Genomic DNA, 16,039 nt, shown 5'->3' with positions numbered 1-16,039 from the left:
GAGCCAGCCTGCCAACAGCCTGCGGCCCCTCCCCCTGGCCGCTGGGCCCTATCGGCCCCGATCAGGGCAGGCTGGCTGAACCCCACCGGTGCACAAATTTGTGCACTGGGCCTCTAGTATATGTAAAAAGAAAAAGCCCCAGCATTGACTCTCTCATGTGACTGCCTCTCCTGACAGCCGCTGTGGTCAGGGGTAGAATATGCCGCTGGTCAGGGAGTGGCTCCATCTCCCCATGTCCAGATGAACTGAGAGTGGGATGGGTGTGTGGTAGGCTTCATACAAGTCCCCAAAGGTGTCTGGGTCCTGATCCCTAGAACCCGTGAATATGTTAGCTTGTGTGGCAAAGCGCTTTGCAGATGTGACTAATTAAGGACCTTGAGATGGGGAGTTACCCTGGATTGTCCGGTGAGCCCAATGTGATCATAAGTGTTCTCTTAAACGGAGGCAGGAGGGCCGCAGACAGAGGGCGTGACGATGGAAGCGGAGGACAGAGACCCGAGGTGCGGTGCTGCCGGCTGCGGGATGGGCTGAGTCAGGGGTGGAAGCCAGAGGCAAGGGGAGGACTTCTCTCTAGGCTCCAGGAAGAAACGCCCTCCCACCCACCTTAGGACTTAGGGGCTCAGGGACTGTGACAGAATGCGTGTGTGTTGTGTTAACCCACTACATTTGTGGCAAGTAGTTAGAGCAGCAAGAGGGAATAAATACTGAGCGGTTTGCCAAAGGCATGGTGTCAACAAAGAGAGAATGGATGCAGGGCAGGCCAACGAAGGTGTGTCCCCCACGCTTAGGACCACGTGCATGTAAGGCTGCGTGGCCCCACTCAAATAGGACAGGTGTGCCTTGTGTCCGCTGGAGCTGGGTGATGGGGAGGTCCTGGCCACGAGGGTTCCATGAGCTAATACATGTGAAGCACTGAACAACGCCTGGCACAGAGCGTTCAGTCAAAATTAGCTGTTTTCATTGTCAGCATCAGCATCGTCAGCGTCATCATCATTACACTTTCTCCTTCTGGCAGTTGAATGGTCTCCCCATTTGCAAGATGAGAAGGTTAGACGCAGCGATCAGGTTCCTTCCACTCTGACATTCCGTAGTTCTGGGGTTCCGTGGCTCGCGAACTGGTTTTGACTGGTTTGAGAAGTGCCATACCGCATTTTGATATCAACACCTTCCTCACTCTCATTCAAGAGGTGCTCATCCTGGGCTCTGTCCTTTTGCGGCAACTTTAACTTCCACGGGCCGCAGTGAGATTTGTCCGTGTGTTTGAAGAAATGTGCAGACCTAATATTTGCTTGTATCATTTGTGCTCAGTTTCTCGCCATTCGCTGCCAGTCAAGCCCTTAAGTGCATGCCCTCGATTAATAGACCTGGCGGAACTGCATTAACAGCGAGCCAGCTTAAAACCAGCAGCAGGAGAAATAACCTCGTCTAGAAGCTGGCGAATGAACAGAGATCAGAGCTTACAGCTCTTCCTTTTTCAGTGGGTATTATTGCCTACGAGTATTAGTATTAATTGTGCTGAGATCATTACAGATACCCGGTCCAGTCATTCAAGTAACTGTGATTTAGCTCCTCACCGGGCAGGCTGAGCTTGCGTTTTCCAGCTTCCAGTGGCAAGGACAATTTAATACCACATCTTCAAAGTCATTTTATTTCAATTGTATTTTTGCACTTTCATTTTAAAATGGGCATGCCTGATAGCTGGGGGAGCACATATTGCTACGAACCAATTAGTGAAACCTGGTTGAGAACACTCATAAAAAGAGTTTATCTCTACCTTTTCCCTGACCCGATGTCTTCAGGAGGGCAGGCTCTGGGGTCCGCCTGCGAGTGTTATCCTAGGACTATTATTTACTAGCTGTGCAACCTGGGCTTAGTTACTTAACCTCTCTGCGCCTCAGTTTCCTCCTCTGTGAAGTAGGGATAATATTCATGCTTCATGGGGCAGCTGTGATGAGTAGGTGAGGTGGGGTAGGTGAAGTGCTGGCACACAGTAAGCATTCAGTATTATTAGCTATTGTTTTGGGTGCGTATACATGCCAGTCAAAGACACTGAAGTGTGAGTGTGGTGTCACTGAAGTTCCCCATGGAACAGTGAGCTTGGCAATCATTACGGAAACATGGGAGATCTCCCTGAGGACAATCCACCGCATGGAGGCAGCATCAGATGCCACTTCCCAGGAGTGCACGTTGCCTACAACTTCTGCAGCTCGCCGTTCAGCTGTCCTCCATGCTCCATTCTCTACCGTGTGCCAGCATTGTGCTAGGCGCTGGGGATACAATAGTGAACTGGCTGGATAAGGTGTGTGTCTTTATTGGTTCTACTTGGTGATACAGACAAAAAACTGAGCAATTAAGGTGGAAAATTTTAAAAATTGTGATCAGTGAGAAGGATCAAGTGGTCAAAGCACTCATAGAAACAGCAAGGAGGGAGGCTGTTTGAGATGGGAAAGCAACAGCCACGTGAACACTGGAATTCCATTGCTACAAGTCACATTTTTAAAAAATATCCCAATCATTGCCAGAACTTTCAACACTGCATGATTCTCCTGGTGTCAGGGGGATGGACTGAGGTTAAAGGAACGTGGGACGTTCACGGTGTCCCTGTGATCCTCACGCCATTCCAGAGGTGCTTGTCCTTGGCTGTCTCCTCCCCAGCTTTGCCTTGTGAGCGCTTGTCCTCTTGCATCTTTGCAGCGGCCTCCACGAGCGCTGAGGGCACCAGGCGTTCTCACGCAGCTCTTCTCCAGTAGATGGACTTGGATCCTTCCTCAGGGCCAGCGCAGGCAGATCAGATACTGTCAGGGCTCATTTCGTTACAAGTGGCAGGAAACCCAACTCAAAGTGGCTTGAGCAAGAAAAGGAATTTATTGATTCCCATAACTGCGAAGCTCAAGTGTGGAGTTCAGATATGGCTGGACCCAGGGACTTCAACACTGTTATTAGGATTCTGTCTCCCACCATTTAAAAAGATATTTTTATTGATCTTAGAGAGGAAGGGGGAGGGAGAGAAAGACAGAAACACCGATGATGAGAGAAGGACCATTCATTGGCTGCCTCCTGCACGCCCCACACTGGTGACTGAGCCCACAACCCGGACATGTGCCCTGACCCAAAATTGAACCATTGACCTCCTGGCTCATAGGTCGATGCTCAACCACTGAGCCATGCCAGCCTGGCTCCTGCCATTTTGGACCCAGCTTTCCTTTTGGTTGGCTTCATTAGAGGCAGGTTCTTTCCATGTGATGAGTTCTAGTAGAGTCAGGTGTTTCTCCTTCCCAGGTCCAGTCCAGAGTAAAGAAAGCTTTTCTCTCCTAATTATTCCAGCTAAAGTCCTGGTAGGTTATGACTGGATCACATGTCCAGTCTAGAACCAATTACTGCAGTCCAGCTAAGAGATGACTTAACTGGTCAGAGCAGGCCATGGGATCACCCCTGGAACTCAGAATGCCCCCCAGAAAGGTCATAAACAATGGATGGCCATGGTGTAGAATTTCAGGGACCCTACACATGGGATCACCCCTGGAACTCAGAATACCCCCCAGAAAGGTCATAAACAATGGATGGCCATCTGTAGAATTTCAGGGACCCTACACATCAGTCCCCTTACAGGAAAGTTCATTGAAGAGATCCCGTGTTTTTTCAACACCACAGCATTTGATGTGCTGCTCTCTGGAACTGAAGAGTGAGGGCAACTTATGTAGGACCTTAGAGAAAGGAAGGTTCATTCTGGCTCAGATAGTCAGGAAAGACTTCAAGGAGAAGATGACATTGGACTTGAAACCCCCAAATAAACGGATGGTTGAATTTTAATAGTGGGAACGAGGAATGACATTTCAGATGGAAGGACTGATTTGAGCACCTGCTCAAAGGCAGACGAGTGTAAGGCTTTGTCAGAAATCTGTGGAAACAGTTATTGGAAAAGTTTGGATTCTGGTGCAGAAGAACTTAAATGTCCAAGCTTCTGAAGATTATGAGCGACTGAGGCACAGCCAGGAGGCAGTTCCTTTAATGTTGGTGGAGGCTGCAAGAACTTCTGCCTACAGACACTTCCTTAGACCGGAGCACAGACCCGGAGGCCAGCCGGGTGCAGGGGCGCCATGGTTGGAATGGGCACTGGGTCTGGGAGTGGGGTGGGGGATCCACCAGGAGGCTGCTGAGTTATCCCCTCAGGCATCTTGATCACCCCTGGGTACTTCATCTCCCATCCCTCTTCATTTTGTAGGCTAAATCCATCCTGCAAGGATTCCTGGAGGACTCAGGCTACCGCATCCAGGACCTGAAGAGCTTCCACTTAGTAGGACTTGGTACAACTCTGTGTGCCATGAATGTCACCGAAATCTCACTTATACAGATCTCAGAATTCAGGTAACCAAGTAAAAGTGTGCAAAATGGCCGAGGACGGGCGGGTCGTTCCTTCAGCAGGATCCTCTGCTTCTGATGCCTGGCACCCTTCTGGGCACAAACGGGGTGGGGTGAGCTGGGTCCTGTTCTGGTGCTGAGCCGACACCTTTTTTGGCTGGAGAGTCTCCCAAGCTCACACGATGTCCCTCCCTGTTAACCAGAGTGGTGGTGGCCAGAATCGGGACCCTGCCCTGCAGCACCCATGTCTTGGCCGAGTTCAAGAGGAAGGCAGAACTTGTGTTTGGGGATCCCACCAAGTGGTCCAGCTCTGTCTTGCAGGAACTCGGAACTATTGCCGGTGAGAGTCACCTTGACCTTGCCCTTCTCCTTTTCTGACCTTAGACCTGGGGACAGGAAAAGAATCCTGGGCTTGTGTAGCGACATCTGTGTAGTTCCCATAAAACCTGGATGTCAGCACACGAAGTTGCAGAGAGTGGGGTCGCAAGTCTGACTTTTGAACAATCTCTCTTGGTGGTTTTGTGCACCCAAAAGTGGTTTAGAAGGTGATGGAATTGACTGCTAAATAGGTTTACACTTGATCTGAAAATGCGCCTTCTGAGTATACATTTCACCGTAGGAGACCAATCAGGGCTAAGGTGACCTGCGTTGCTTTTCTGAGTTGATTAGGACACAGTTCCAGAGAGGCTCTCAGGGCCTGCTGGAGGGATGCGCACCTCCGCCACGCAGACCGCACCGTCTGCAGCATCATTAATAAAACAAGGTGCGTTCCGCTGTCTTGAAGCAAATCCTGTGGTTCCTTTTTCTCCCCAGCGGGATTAACGAAGGAAGAGCTCCGGGTGCTCGACAAGGATTTGATGCCGTATTTCCAACCATCAGCAATCAGATGCCTTCCAGCTGAGATATTCAAAGTAGGTCCTCCGTTTCTTAAGCTTGACCCCATTTCATATCACACCAGGAAGCAGATGGCGGGCCTTGCATTCTGCAGGCACCACTGGCTTCTGCTCAGGGGCCAGAGGCGAGCTGCATGCCACCGATGGACGTGTCAAAAGATAATTTTTTCAGTATTTTTTAAAAGAGTTTTTTCTTAAATGTTTAACTTATGTTTTAATTGTATTTATTTATTTTAAAATATATTTTTTTATTGATTTCAGAGAGGAAGGGAGAGAGAGAGATAGAAACATCAGTGATGAGAGAATCATGGATTGGCTGCCTCCTGCATGCCCCATACTGGGGATGGAGCCCACTACCCAGGCATGTGCCCCAAACTGGGAATGAACCGTGACCTCCTGGTTTATAGGTCGATGCCCAACTGCTGAGCGACACTGGCCGAGCTAGTTGTATTTTTTTTTTTAAGTTGTATTCTCTTCATAGCAAATGGCACCGACTTTCTGTTTATAATGACATGACAGGTTCATATTCCCTTATCCCAAACCCTTGGGGACAGGTGTATTTTAGAATTCAGGATTTTCTAGATTTTAGAAAGATCACTTTGACTGTACAGTATGTGACTTCACAGCCCCAGCAGTACCTGGGGAGGCACCAGTAAGCACACGCATTGGTATTTCTGCTGGGAAACGGGTATTTCTGGCCAGCCACACTAATTGAGATAGAGACTCTAAATGGCTTCACAGCCGTTCAGGTCAGGCTCAGCTGGCAAGTAAGTTCGTGTTAAATTTTAGAAAAAACTTTCCATTTGCAGACTTTCTTGGACTTCAGAGTTGGAGATGGGGGGCTGTGGTCCTGGGTAATATTTCCTTTAAAAATACATTTCAGTAAACACATTTGAATTGATTTAAAGAAACGTGTTTAAAAAGCCGCAGCAGGACAGGTGACACGCTACCATGGAAAACACTAGAGGGTGGAATTGGACCCCCTGAAGTGAGGGAAGCAGGTGTGCCGGCAGAGGCCCTTGCTTCCTGCCCAGGCGCTGCTGGGGGAGTGTGCTGGGACAGTCCGCTGGTCGGGACTGGCCTGGCGCTCCTGCTGGGTAAGTGGGAACACATCCCACCCCCTCAGCTGGATCAGACACACAAAGGAGCTTAGACAAACTCTTGATGCCACATTATTGGTCCATTTCAAGCCACAAAGCAGAACCTGAACCATTCCAATGGCCAGGACAGCTCCCAGCAGGGCAGGCTCCTGGCTGCTTCGAGGAGTAGTCCCCGAGGCCATTGAGCACCCCCTGCCACACACCCCGGGGTCTGCCTGGGACAGGCAGCTTGGTCCTGAACGCTGGCACGTTGCTGAGCGCTTGCTCATGGTCTGGTATGGAGTGCAGCCTGTGGTATTAATTCCAGAAATCCCTACTGACCACCTACGTTGGCTAGGCTGCAGGCCCAGCGCTCCTGGGCATGCCCGGGAAGGACGAGCACAGTGTCTCAGCCTGGAAGAGAGCCTCCGGGGTGCAGGGGGCCGGGTGGGTGGCGGGGACCTGGGAGGCTGCTCGTCTCTGGCACAGCAGTGTGGGGTGATGGCGGGGTGACGCGGGCCCAGGTGCTGGTCTTCCTTTCCTTGAAATCTCTGAGAATGAAATGTTGGCAGCCGCTTTGAATTTGTTTTGTAAAATACAGTGCAGCAGGCCCAGAGGTTCAATCTGGCCTCTGGGTGGCGAGTCAGCAACATTAGAAAAATAATGTTTGTGATACAGACTGTGAATGGTAGATCAAGGTGGAAGCCGGAGCAGCCACGCTGTGTGTGTGTGTGTGTGTGTGTGTGTGAGTGTGAGTGAGTGAGAGAGAGAGAGAGAGAGAGAGAGAGAGAGAGAGAGAGGAAGCGATACTGACTTCAGGGGGGTCTCCATGGGAGCTCAGCTCCCTTTAACGCCTCCATAGCGCCTTCAACCTCCGCTCTCACAGGCCGCCCGCCGCAGTGTTGGCCACGAGGCCTGGCTAGAATTCTACAACGTTGCATTTATTTGGCTTATTTTAGTGGTTACTGATGGTTAAGTCAGTCTGGGTTTGCATTTTTGGAAATGTGCATTTAGAAAATGTTTATTTCGGTAGCGAAAGCGCCTGATTTTAAGGAGAAACTGTAAAGCAGGCCCGACCCTGTCCCCGAGCGCTGCCCTCCCCCCGCAGGAGCTCTCTCCCCAGCAGATCGCCGCCCTGGGCCCCGAGAACGCGGCCGCCGTGACCCCGGCCCAGCGCCGGCTGCTCCGCGCGCCGCAGCTGCAGAGCCTCCAGCGGGCGCTAGATGGCGCCAAGACGCGCCCCTGGCTGGATGCTCCCCCGAGCCCAAGCCCCAGCCGGACGCCCTCCTCCCCTTCTCACCCAGGTGAGCGGGACAGCCCCTGCCCACCCCCACCCCTGTGCTCATTCCTGTCCGGTCCTGGGCCTGGGCGGGAAGGGCCTAAGATGCAAGACCGGGTCTCTGGGTCACTGGAGATTCTGCCTTCAGAGAAAAGTCCTGTCTTTACCAAACGCGGGACAGTGACTCAACTCCCCGCTGCCCGTGAAAGTCACCGGTGCAGGGCAGCCTTTATTTATTTATTTTTTAAAAAAATATTCCTTTATTGATTTCAGAGAGGAAGGGAGAGGGAGAGAGATAGAAACATCAATGATGAGAAGGAATCACTGATGGGCTGGCTGCCTTCTGCACGCCTCCTACTGGGGATGGAGCCTGCAACCTGGGCATGTGCCCTGACCAGGAATGGATCCCGGGACCCTTCAGTCTTCAGTCGGATCTCTATCCGCTGAGCCAAACCGGCCAGGACCAGGGCAGCTTTTAAAAGCTGCCAGTGTCACGGGCCTCACCCAGAACCCACTGAATCAGAGCCGCTTACAACTAAATTCCCTTCACCAGTGACTTTGCCTCTGCCTGCCTTCTCGCTGTGCAGTATTAATTAATACATCTAACCAGTATAATTGGGCACCTGCTGTGTGCCAGGCCTGTAGGAGGGGCTGGGAATGCCGAGGTGAGCAAGACAGGCCCAGCTGCCTTGTAAATGAACAAGATGATTTCAAAGCTGGTACGAGCAGGGAAGGAAAGACGCTGGGAGGGAGTGAGTAGGGCCTAGTCCAGCCGTGGGCAAACTACGGCCCGCGGGCCGGATCCGACCCGTTCAGCTGTTCTATCCGGCCCGCGGAGCCGAAGGAGCGGAGGGTTCTCTTGCTCTCCCCTCCGCTCCTTCACCAGCAGCAGTGTTAACATGTATTAGTTCACACAATCACTCCATCCATGCTTTTGTTCCGGCCCTCCGGTCCAGTTTAAGAACCCATTGTGGCCCTCGAGTCAAAAAGTTTGCCCACGTGTCAGCATTTTGAAAAACCCTAACTTAACTCTGGTGCCGTGTCACATAGAGAAATTTTTTGATATTTGCAACCATAGTAAAACAAAGGCTTATATTTTTGATATTTATTTTATATATTTAAATGCCATTTAACAAAGAAAAATCAACCAAAAAAAAAAGAGTTCACGTGCCATAGGTTTGCCATCACTGAATCCTCTCTCCCTCCATCATGGCCAGGCCTTTAATCTCGTTTCCTAAACTTGCTTCATGATCTGACCCTTAGAATTCAGATTCCTGGGCCTTGCTGAACCGGAATCTGGGGGGGGGGGGGGGGGGGGGTGGGGGGGGTCTGCATTTTTAATCAGCTCCGCAAGTGGCTCTTCTGTGAAGGCAGCTGTGGCCCTGCCCATTCACACTCTCAGTACATCCTCACCCTCCACCCCCCTTTGGGGCATCATTCCCTTTAAGGGACAGAGGAGCTGTATGTGCCGCCCGCCTGGGGGACCTGTCCTTCTCTGTGTTTCCCTGCAGGAGCCTCCGCCTCCCGGGCTCTCTGGCTTGGCTGCCCGCTGCTGGTCCTGGCGCGGTGAGCGGCCTGCCCGCACCCCCTCCACTGCCCGCGCTGCGCTGGAGGCCCGGCCCAGAGCCTCCGCCAGGGCGGGGTGAAACGAAGGTCTCGGAGGCCACGCTGGCTCCGTGCTCGGCCCAGTCCTCGGCCCATCCCAGCCTCTCGCTGGCCAGGCCGGGCAGAAGCTTTCGGGAAGGGGGTTAGGGGAGCGCGGCTGCCATCGGCCTGCGGACCTCCGGGCGGGCGGCTGCCCTTCTCCGGGAGGCAGAGCGCGCAGCAGGGCTCCTGGGGCTCCCGGCTCCCGGGGTCTCCTCAGCGTGGCCAGGGCGGACCGGCTTCCTGCCTGGCTGCTGGGACTCATCGGCGTTCCGAGGGGTTCCATTGCTTGGGAATTAAAACCTTTAACACGATTCAATGTTAAATCAATTTAAAAATACATTTTCCAGACGCCTGCATTCCGCCGGGAGTCAGCCAGTGGACGGCTGGTTCCCGTGAGTTCTTTTGGCCCCGCTGCTCCAGGACAGGGTGGGATGGACTGAAATAAAAGGCAACACTGCGAAGCCAGTCACCGCGGCTGTGGCCAGCAGGGCTGTGGCCCGCAGGCAGACAGCCTTTTGGGGGCTGGGAGAGGTACTTATCCAAGTTTCAGGCCGCTCTTGGCCTTCGGCTCAGGGAGGCAAAGCTCAGGAAGGGGGCAGTGTGTGCTGTGCCTTCTGGGTGACACCCAGCCAGGTGCCCTCCCCACTCCGCTGTGGCTGTGGCCACTGGGCACTCCCCTCCCGCCAGCACATCCCGCCCCTCCCCTTCCCTGACAGGTGGGTGGGTTTTTAAAAGGGGCATGGCCTGGCTGGTATGGCTCGGTGGATAGAGCCTCGGCCTGTGGACTGAAAGGTTCCAGGCTCGACTCTGGTCAAGGGCATGGGCCTCAGTTGCAGGCTCAATCAGGTGTGTGCGGGAGGCAACCCATCGATGTGTGTCTCTCTCACATCGATGTTTCTCTCTCTCTGTCTCTCCCCTCCCTACACTCTCTGAAAAACCAATGGGAAAATATCCTCCAGTGAGGATTCACAGCAACAAAGTAACATGGGTGGACAGAGGCCCAGGTCGGGCCGCTTGTTGGTTACAGCATCGTCCTGACACACCAAGGTGGCGGGTTCGATCCCCGGTGAGGGCACGTACAAGAACCAACCAATGAGTGTATAAGTAAGTGGGACAACAAATCGATGTTCCTCTCTCTCCCTCCCTCTAAAATAATAACCATAAAAAGAAATATGACAAAGAGACAGAAGACAAAACGCCCTTCATTCTCCTCAGAGGAGCCTGGCGCTCCTGGGTCTGAGTGGTGCTGAGGCCCTGGCCTCACGGTGGCAGCAACACGGCCACATACGTGCTTCGTGCCTCAGAGATGGCCCGGCGGGCTGTGAGGGCTGCGGGCCGCCGGGGCCTCAGTGCCACCTCTGCCCGAGAGGACGCTCATGTCCATCAGAGAAGACACGCAGCAACCGTAACCCAGCAGCCTGGGCAGGTGTGCAGAGACGGACGGGCATATGTGAGATGTCACAGGTGGTTAGGACAGGGAACGAAAAGGCTGGCGTTTGGAAGGGGTGGCCCGGCAGGTGCCATGTAGGCGAGGATTGGGTTTCCTGTCATCAGCCGGGACGGGGAAGGGCACCGATCCTCCCCAGCCAGACCATTTCTGCGGGTACAGCCCACGCCGCCCGGGTAGCTGGGCGGGGCCGTGTCTGTGCACATTTGGAGCAGAAAGGCCCCGATCTCACAGGCACCCTGTGAACGTGAACGCTGCATTATCCTGCGGCGACAGTGAACAGCCCTCCTTGCAGTCAGACTTCACCCACAGATGGCAGGACTGTGTCCCGCTGTCCCTGCCCGTCATGTGCTCTAATCTTTTCCTGGACCCGGGCCCGTTTTGGAGGGCCCGCTCTGCCGGGCACTGCTCCGAGGGCTCACCTCCCCCTCATCACGACCCTCAGGGGGTGCTGCTATGATCCCCACTTTCCAGGTCAGGGGACAGGAACTCTTGTCACAGGCCTGTCTCATGGTAGGAATTGAATGCTGGTTTTTTATCTCCTGCAGAGCAGCCTCCTTTAACTTCTCTAATAAATTAGATCAGAGAGAGATTCTATAAATTCCTTCACCTCTGCTTCTGGCAGGAGGCCAGCGTGCCTCACAGCACATATAATTGGGGATGGCCTCAGGCAGGAAGACAAATCCAGCTTGTGCCCCACAGGCCCCGGGTGCAGGGTGCAGGGTGCAGGGTGCAGTGCTGTGCCCGTGGGGAGGGCTGCTCTGCTCACCTCGCAGTGCCAGCCCTGTGGGTGCACCCTGGTCTCCATCTGCACCCCCAGCTGGATGCAGGCAGCACAGTCACCTGCAGGCAGGTGCCAGGTGCCAGCACTGGTCCTGACTGGTCAGCACCGGGCCATGCTGGCTGTGCTGAATATCACCCCACCAGCTCCTTTGGCTGAACTCCCCCTTCAGGCCACTCCAGACACTGGGCCTGGCGTGAAGGCGGGCGTCTCTCCGAAGGCTTTCCAGGTCAGGGAACGACACGTGGGGTAGGCACATCGCCCGTCTTCAGGAGCGAGCACCCCGGGCGAAGCCATGGCGCTCCCCAGGTGCGTGGTCACCTCGCCTCTCCGCTCCCTTGGGGTCTACCGCATGTTCATCCGCTCCCTGCCGGTCAGGCTGCGGGGCCCGCTCTCCACGCTGCCTCTCCGTGACGCACCCCGAGGCCCAGGGACAGGAGACCCGGGGCTCTGACGGCAGCCCAGCGGGTTCCCATGGTGTCCAGCCCAGTCCCGGACCTGTGTCCCGGGAAGGGTTTGGGATGGGAGAATGGACATGGCCACTGACCAGCGTGGACCCCCATCAGAAGCCAAGCTGCGGTGGGCGGGGCCTGTCTGCCAGCTCCTGAGGGCTCCCAGCCCACAGCCCCAGCAGCTGGGCCGCGGGCGGTGGTCGTTACTTACTTGTTGGATAGATGCGTGAAACCACTTCCCTCCTCGCACCAAACTGAACTCAGCTGGACCTTTGATCGGACAAATGTTGGGAAACTTCAGCCCCAGGGCACCTGGGGAAATACCATCGGAATATACTCATTTAACAAGACTTCCCGAGAGCCAGCTTCTACCAGCCCCTGCGCGGGGCCTGCGGACACAGCACAACCCGGCCCATGGCGCTCCGTCCTGCTGGGCACGGGGAGGAGGTGACACACACACACATCAGGGATGATAACGCCGGAGGGAGAACTAAACTTGAAGGAAGAACTGGGAGCTTCAGGTGGTGGTGGTGGTGGCTGGCGGCGGGCGGAGGGGGGGGGGAGGTGTTGCGGGGGGGGGGGGGGGGAATAAGTTTTAAGTAAAAATCGGGTGGCCAGGGGGAGCCTCATAGAAACGAGGATGATTGAGCAGAGATTTGAGGGAGGCAAGGGGGTTCACGCATATCTACCATCTATCTAATCGCCTGTCTGTCCATCTATGCAGGCAACCACCCATCACCTACCCATCTAGTCATCTATCTATCTATCCATCTATGCAGGCAGTCACCCATCGCCTACCCATCTAGTCATCTATCTATCTATCCATCTATGCAGGCAGTCACCCATCGCCTACCCATCTAGTCATCTATCTATCTATCCATCTATGCAGGCAATCACCCATCGCCTACCCATCTAGTCATCTATCTATCTATCTATCTATCTATAGCTCTATGTGTATCTATATCTACGTAGCATCATCTCCAGGCATAAGGGCAAAAGAGAACTAAAAGGAATAGAAGAGACATTTGTTTATGGAGGGCAAGAGCAAGCAATATAGAAGTCAGAAGCTTATCTGGCTTTTCTTTCTCTTGTTGAATGAGGTGGGGCATTTTCTAAGGGTCCCATCAGTTCATGAAATCCTTCTCTGGGGGAGCTGGCATTTGGGGAGGTCTTGGCCAGAGGGGTCGCTCCGGGTGGCCCGCGACAGCTCTCTCCCGGTGACACCGGGCTTCCTAGGAAGGGCTGCGGCTCCTGGAGCTCCCCTGGGCCCCTCTTGCATTCGTTTCATGGTGTCCGGCTTCCCTCAGTTGCTTCCTTGAGAAGGGGCCCTCCATCCGCGCAGTTTGACGAGCTCATTGTGGCAGGAGATTTACTGGGGCCTTGGCTTCCTGGTCCTTGCCCGGATCCTAGACGGGGCGGGGCTCTGTCCTCACTCCGCGCTGCTGGCAGCCGCTAGGTCCCTCTGAGTGACCTGTGGGCCCCTCTCCACTACATCCCTGCCGAGAGCCGGGGAAGGTCCTGGAGTCAGGCCTGGCTGGACCCAAAGGCTCCAACCGAGTCCCCAGGAGTTGGTTTCCCTCTTGCGGTCTCTTCGCTCTGCCCTCTCTCAGCCTGGCTTCGCTTTCAGGTGGGTCCTCTTTGATGGCAGCACCATCAGCATTAGATGTACAGCCAGACATTTTAGCAATGGAGAGAGAGAGAGGAAGAAAGAGAGAGGGGGGAGAGAGAGAGAGAGAGAGAAGAGGGAGAGGGGGGAGAGAGAGAGGAAGAGAGAAAGAGAGAGAGAGGGAGGGAGATAGAGGGAGGGAGAGAGAGAAGGAGAGAGAGGAAGAGAGGAGGGAGAGAGAGAGGGAGAGAGATTGTCTTTCCTGGTCGTGCCAGCAAAGGCCCCTGGAGTTGCTGTGAATGGGCCTACCTGAGGCCGGCGCCCATCTCTGCGCTGACCACTGTGGCCAGGACAATGGAGCGCACCCACTGGCCACTCCAGGTGAGGTTCCCTCAGTACTGCCCGTGATCACAGTAACTGAACAGGAAAGAGCTGACCCCATTAGAGTTCAGTTACCGAAGTGTGGCGGCAGGACTCTGAGATGGCTCCCAACTCCCTGGCGTGCAGGCCCTGTGACATCTCACTCGGAGGTGCAGGGAAGCGCCAGGTGATACAATGCCACTCCCAGGACTAGGTGCTGATCGGTTAACTCTGCGTTAATTACAAGGGAGATACCTGGGTGGGCCCGGCCTAATCAGGTGCACCCTGTAAAGGAACGAGGCCCTTCTGAGGTCAGGGATATTTCGCGTGTGCGCGAGCCCATGGAGGGCCACATGGCAAGGGCAAGGTGGACTCTGGGAGGTGAGAGGTCCCTGGCTGACAACCAGCAAGGAAACAGAGAACTCTGAAGTCTGAAAACAGCCAGCCCTCTTGGAAGGGGACCCCAGCCCCAGCTGACAGGAGATGCCTGCCCAGTGAGACCTGAGCAGAGGGCCGAGCTGAGCCGGGCTCAGGCTGTCCCCGACCGACCGCCCGACCAACTGCACTGTGCCTTCATAAGTGTGTACTTACGCTGCTACCTTGCTGTTGATTTGTAGCCATAGAAAACCGAAACACAGAATGAGGGGAAGGAGGAGGCAGACATCTCTGGTTGAAACATACCAGCTCTGGCATTAAAGCTTGGCCTGGAAAATGGTCTATGTCCAGCCATCCCGCCCCGCCCCGCCCCGGGAGAAGTTTCCCTGGGAGGGCATTCCACTTGTTTTCAGTCCCTCCCTCCAGGCCCTTTTGCTTCTTGGGAGAAGGGCGGCCTGGTATGTTTATCTTGTACCCTTGTCATTTATAGTGACGCACCATCAGTTCTTCCTTCCTCACAATGCTGTGAGTTTCCTTAATGGAAACATCCCTCTGAGACTGTCATTCATGTGAATTAGGTGGGGTTAATCCTACCTTTGTTTCCAGGTCTAGGCTCTCGATTTACGGAAACCAATCTGTACATCCCATTCCCCAGGCCACAGTGATTGATTTAGGGATGGACCAGTGAGAGCCAGGTGTGGATTTTTATGCAACTACTAGAGGCCCCGTGTGGGAAATCTGTGCACTGGGGTGGGGTGGGGGGGTCACTCAGCCCAGCTTGTGCACTCTTGTAGTCCAGGAGCCCTTGGGGATGTCCCTTATGGGGAGCGGGCCTAAGCCATCCGTCGGACATCCTTAGTGCTGTGGCAGAGGTGGGAGAGGCTCCTGCCATCACTGCTGCACTTGCCAGCCATGGGCCCAGCTCAGGGCTTCTGGCTGAGCGGCACTCCCCCTGTGGGAGTGCACTGACTACCAGGGGGCAGCTCCTGCATTTAGCATCTGCCCCCTGGTGGTCAGTGCGCATCATAGTGACCGGTTGTTCTGCTGTTTGGTCAATTTGCATATTAGCCTTTTATTATATAGGATTGGAGGAGGGGGGCAGTGCTGACTCTTTCCTTCTGGACATGAGTTGGTCAGTGATCTTGAAATTGTGAGAGGAGACGCTGTATGACGAATGGAATTAAGACATTGAAAGAGGAATGGAATTAAGAAATGGTGTGAGAAAAACCAGGTCTGGTAGAAATTATTGAAGCCTGGATCAAACCACACCTGCAATTGTGCGCAGGACCATTCATATGTGAAGAACAAATTCCTGACACCTACAGCTGGATCGAGTGACTCCTCTTCCCTGTTTATTCTTAATTTTTGGTGTCCACAGATTGTTTTTATTTTTTAATATTTTTATTGATTTCAGAGAGGAAGGGAGAGGGAGAGAGAGAGAGAAACATCAACAGTGAGAATCACTGATTAGCTGTCTCCTGCACGCCCCCCACTGGGGATTGATCCCACAAGCCAGGCATGCACCCCAGACCGGAATCGAACCTGGGACCCTTCAGTCCACAGGCCGATGCTCTATCCACTGAGCCAAATCAGCCAGGGCCACAGGTTGTTTTTATTGTGGGTGCAGCTGATCATGCAGTGCCATTTGCTCTCTAACCAGTAGGTATGGACATGGTGCACACAGCCCCGAACAGCCCCAAGCTTTCCCCTGAACCTGGCTCAGATGAACCTGAGTGATGGGTTACAAGGACCCTGTTTTTG

General features: G+C 54.0%; 1 protein-coding gene across 1 annotated transcript in view; it reads left to right on the top strand.

Moving 5' to 3' along the window:
- Positions 1-16,039, top strand: part of OTOA (otoancorin) — a 101,263-nt gene that overhangs the window by 65,513 nt on the left and 19,711 nt on the right. The window contains exons 25-29 of the mRNA XM_036310021.1: positions 4,223-4,365; positions 4,563-4,699; positions 5,173-5,270; positions 7,440-7,635; positions 9,122-9,176. Of these exons, the coding sequence (XP_036165914.1) occupies positions 4,223-4,365; positions 4,563-4,699; positions 5,173-5,270; positions 7,440-7,635; positions 9,122-9,176 (629 nt within the window). The remainder of the gene's footprint in view (positions 1-4,222; positions 4,366-4,562; positions 4,700-5,172; positions 5,271-7,439; positions 7,636-9,121; positions 9,177-16,039) is intronic.

This window comes from Myotis myotis, unplaced genomic scaffold (assembly GCF_014108235.1).
Source record: "Myotis myotis isolate mMyoMyo1 unplaced genomic scaffold, mMyoMyo1.p scaffold_m19_p_5, whole genome shotgun sequence".
NCBI classification, from domain to species: Eukaryota; Metazoa; Chordata; class Mammalia; order Chiroptera; family Vespertilionidae; genus Myotis; species Myotis myotis.
Note: the sequence above shows the minus strand (reverse complement) of the source record. Positions and strands in the feature narration are given on the sequence as shown.